The sequence below is a fragment of the Pteropus vampyrus genome, unplaced genomic scaffold, assembly GCF_000151845.1.
Source record: "Pteropus vampyrus isolate Shadow unplaced genomic scaffold, Pvam_2.0 Scaffold229, whole genome shotgun sequence".
Taxonomy (NCBI): Eukaryota; Metazoa; Chordata; class Mammalia; order Chiroptera; family Pteropodidae; genus Pteropus; species Pteropus vampyrus.
In genome coordinates this window covers 268,955-271,032 of record NW_011889010.1, presented here as the reverse complement: position 1 = coordinate 271,032, position 2,078 = coordinate 268,955, and the positions used below count along the sequence as shown (strand labels likewise).

The 2,078-nt window shown below is 36.4% G+C and overlaps 1 protein-coding gene across 1 annotated transcript in view; it reads left to right on the top strand.

Annotated features, from left to right (window-relative positions):
• The window catches only part of KIF13B (kinesin family member 13B), a 182,882-nt gene that overhangs the window by 111,036 nt on the left and 69,768 nt on the right, over nt 1–2,078 (top strand). Inside the window, 1 exon segment of the mRNA XM_023519655.1 lies at nt 1–52. This exon segment is cut by the window's left edge and continues 20 nt beyond it. Coding sequence (XP_023375423.1) covers nt 1–52 — 52 coding nt within the window.

Below are 2,078 nucleotides of genomic sequence, written 5' to 3'. Positions count from 1 at the left end.
CGCCGACATCTCCTTTGATAAGGAATCCCATGAAAACAAACTGACGTGCATGGTGAGTCCCAGTTTCATTTAGAAGTAAAGTGTGGCTGATTTTGAGAATTATGAGTATTTAGATGATAAATATTGTGTTTTTTTTTCAAAATTTGAAAATAGCTATCTCTAAGTAAATCTTCAGTATTTAGTATTTCATCATGTATCTTGACATAATGGTTAGCCAGGTACTTCCACTACCTTCCACTGTGAAGCCTTGGATAAGATAGCTCTTTTCTCTGGTCCATTCTGTTCCAAAATTATATGGATTTGTTTATCTGAACTTACATGGAAAAGTTTATCTGAACTTCTTAAGGAGCAGCCTGGTGTGTATATGTCAGGGGGACACACAAGGGAACAGAAGACTCCATTATTATGTGACCAGAGTGTTCTGAGAGAGGTAGACAAATGAATTAAGGGACACAGAGGCAAGATAATTAATTATTCAGATAGTAAGATCTGAGGAAAGTTTCTAGAAAAATGAGACTCAGAGTGAACTTGAAGGAGGGCGTGGTTGCATAAAACTCTTGCCCCATAGGGTGCTGTGGTATTTTCATGGGTGGTTGCTAGGTAGATTTTAGGTAGGTCATTACCTTCTTGGACTCCTGCTCAGTCAGCATAGGTAGTGCCACCCTTGTTACTCATGACAATGAAAAAAATCCTCTCATACATTTTCAAACACTCTAGTGGGCCTCTGCGCCATTGGTTGAGGATCACCGAGGAATCAGTTAAAAAGATTTTAAGGAAGAGAAATCAGTGAGAGGCATAGGAATAGTATGGGAGTGAGGACGCCATTAAAAGCTGAAGTGAAGGAAGCCTAAACTCTATTTCATAATCCATCCTAGGTCCGGTCCTGTATCTCAGCAAATAATTCTAGAATTGAAGTTGATATTGAAAGGAGTAAGTTAGGCATTAGTTGCAAGGTATGGGGAAGAAGCTAAAGCTGTTAAATGTTGGGCTACTTTCTATATATTAAGCAGGCCCCAGATGTTTAAAGTCAGTTACTTCACTATGGGGGTGGGGCAGATTCTTAATTCACTAAAAGGTTAATCTTTATTGTATTGTACTTGATTTCAGAACATTTCCTTTGAGGTTATAGGATTAGCAAAGATGGAGACATAGGCTTGATGACTCCATAATGTACCATTTTAACGATGGACTAATAAATGCAACTGTGTGAAAGTTTACCATGAGTAAAGTCACATCTAAGGATACTATCTCACTTGGGAGATTTGTCTTTGTCACTGAAAAGAAGAAGTATATCCTGGGTAACAAACCTTTTTTAAAAAAATGAAGTTAAAATATCTTAAGATTTTTAAAATGGAAGATAATAAACATATATAAAAGTAGTGGTAAAAGTGTTATCGATCCCCATTTACCTTCCCTTAGCAGTTATGAACTCATGGTCAGTCTTGTTTCATTCATATACCTCAGCTGCTTCTGTGCTATCCCCTTCCCTCAGATTATTTTGAAGTAACACAGACATCATATTTCATTTATAAGTAGTTTAGTATTTCCAAAAGTATACATAAAAAAGCCAATATAATCATAATATAATAAAAAGTTAATGCTTAATATGAAACATGCAGTCAATTTCTTTGATTGTTTTAGTTGTTGTGTCTCTTAAGTCTATTTTAATCTTTAGGCCTTGGCATTTGTGCATGTTCTCACTGTCTGTCTCTCTCACTGTCTGTCTGTCTGTCTGTCTCTCTCTTACCATACAATTTACTTATTGTAGAAACTGGGTTGTTGCCTTGTGTTTTCTTATAGTCTGGGTTTTGCTGATTGGTCTTATTTAACAGGTTAGGATGTAGTTGGGATAAATTGGTAGTTAGATATGAAGGTGATGTATGGGGGATGGGGAATAGCGAGGGTACCTTAAAGGTGGTTCTTCCGTTAGAAGGCACATTGTGTCTGGTTCTCTTTTGGGGATGTTGGAAATCATTGGTGATTATTACCAAGATATTTCAGTAGATGTTAGAAAAGAATGATACTGTAATTCTATCATTCCTTCATTTATTAGTTGGAATCCTTCTATAGAGAGAATC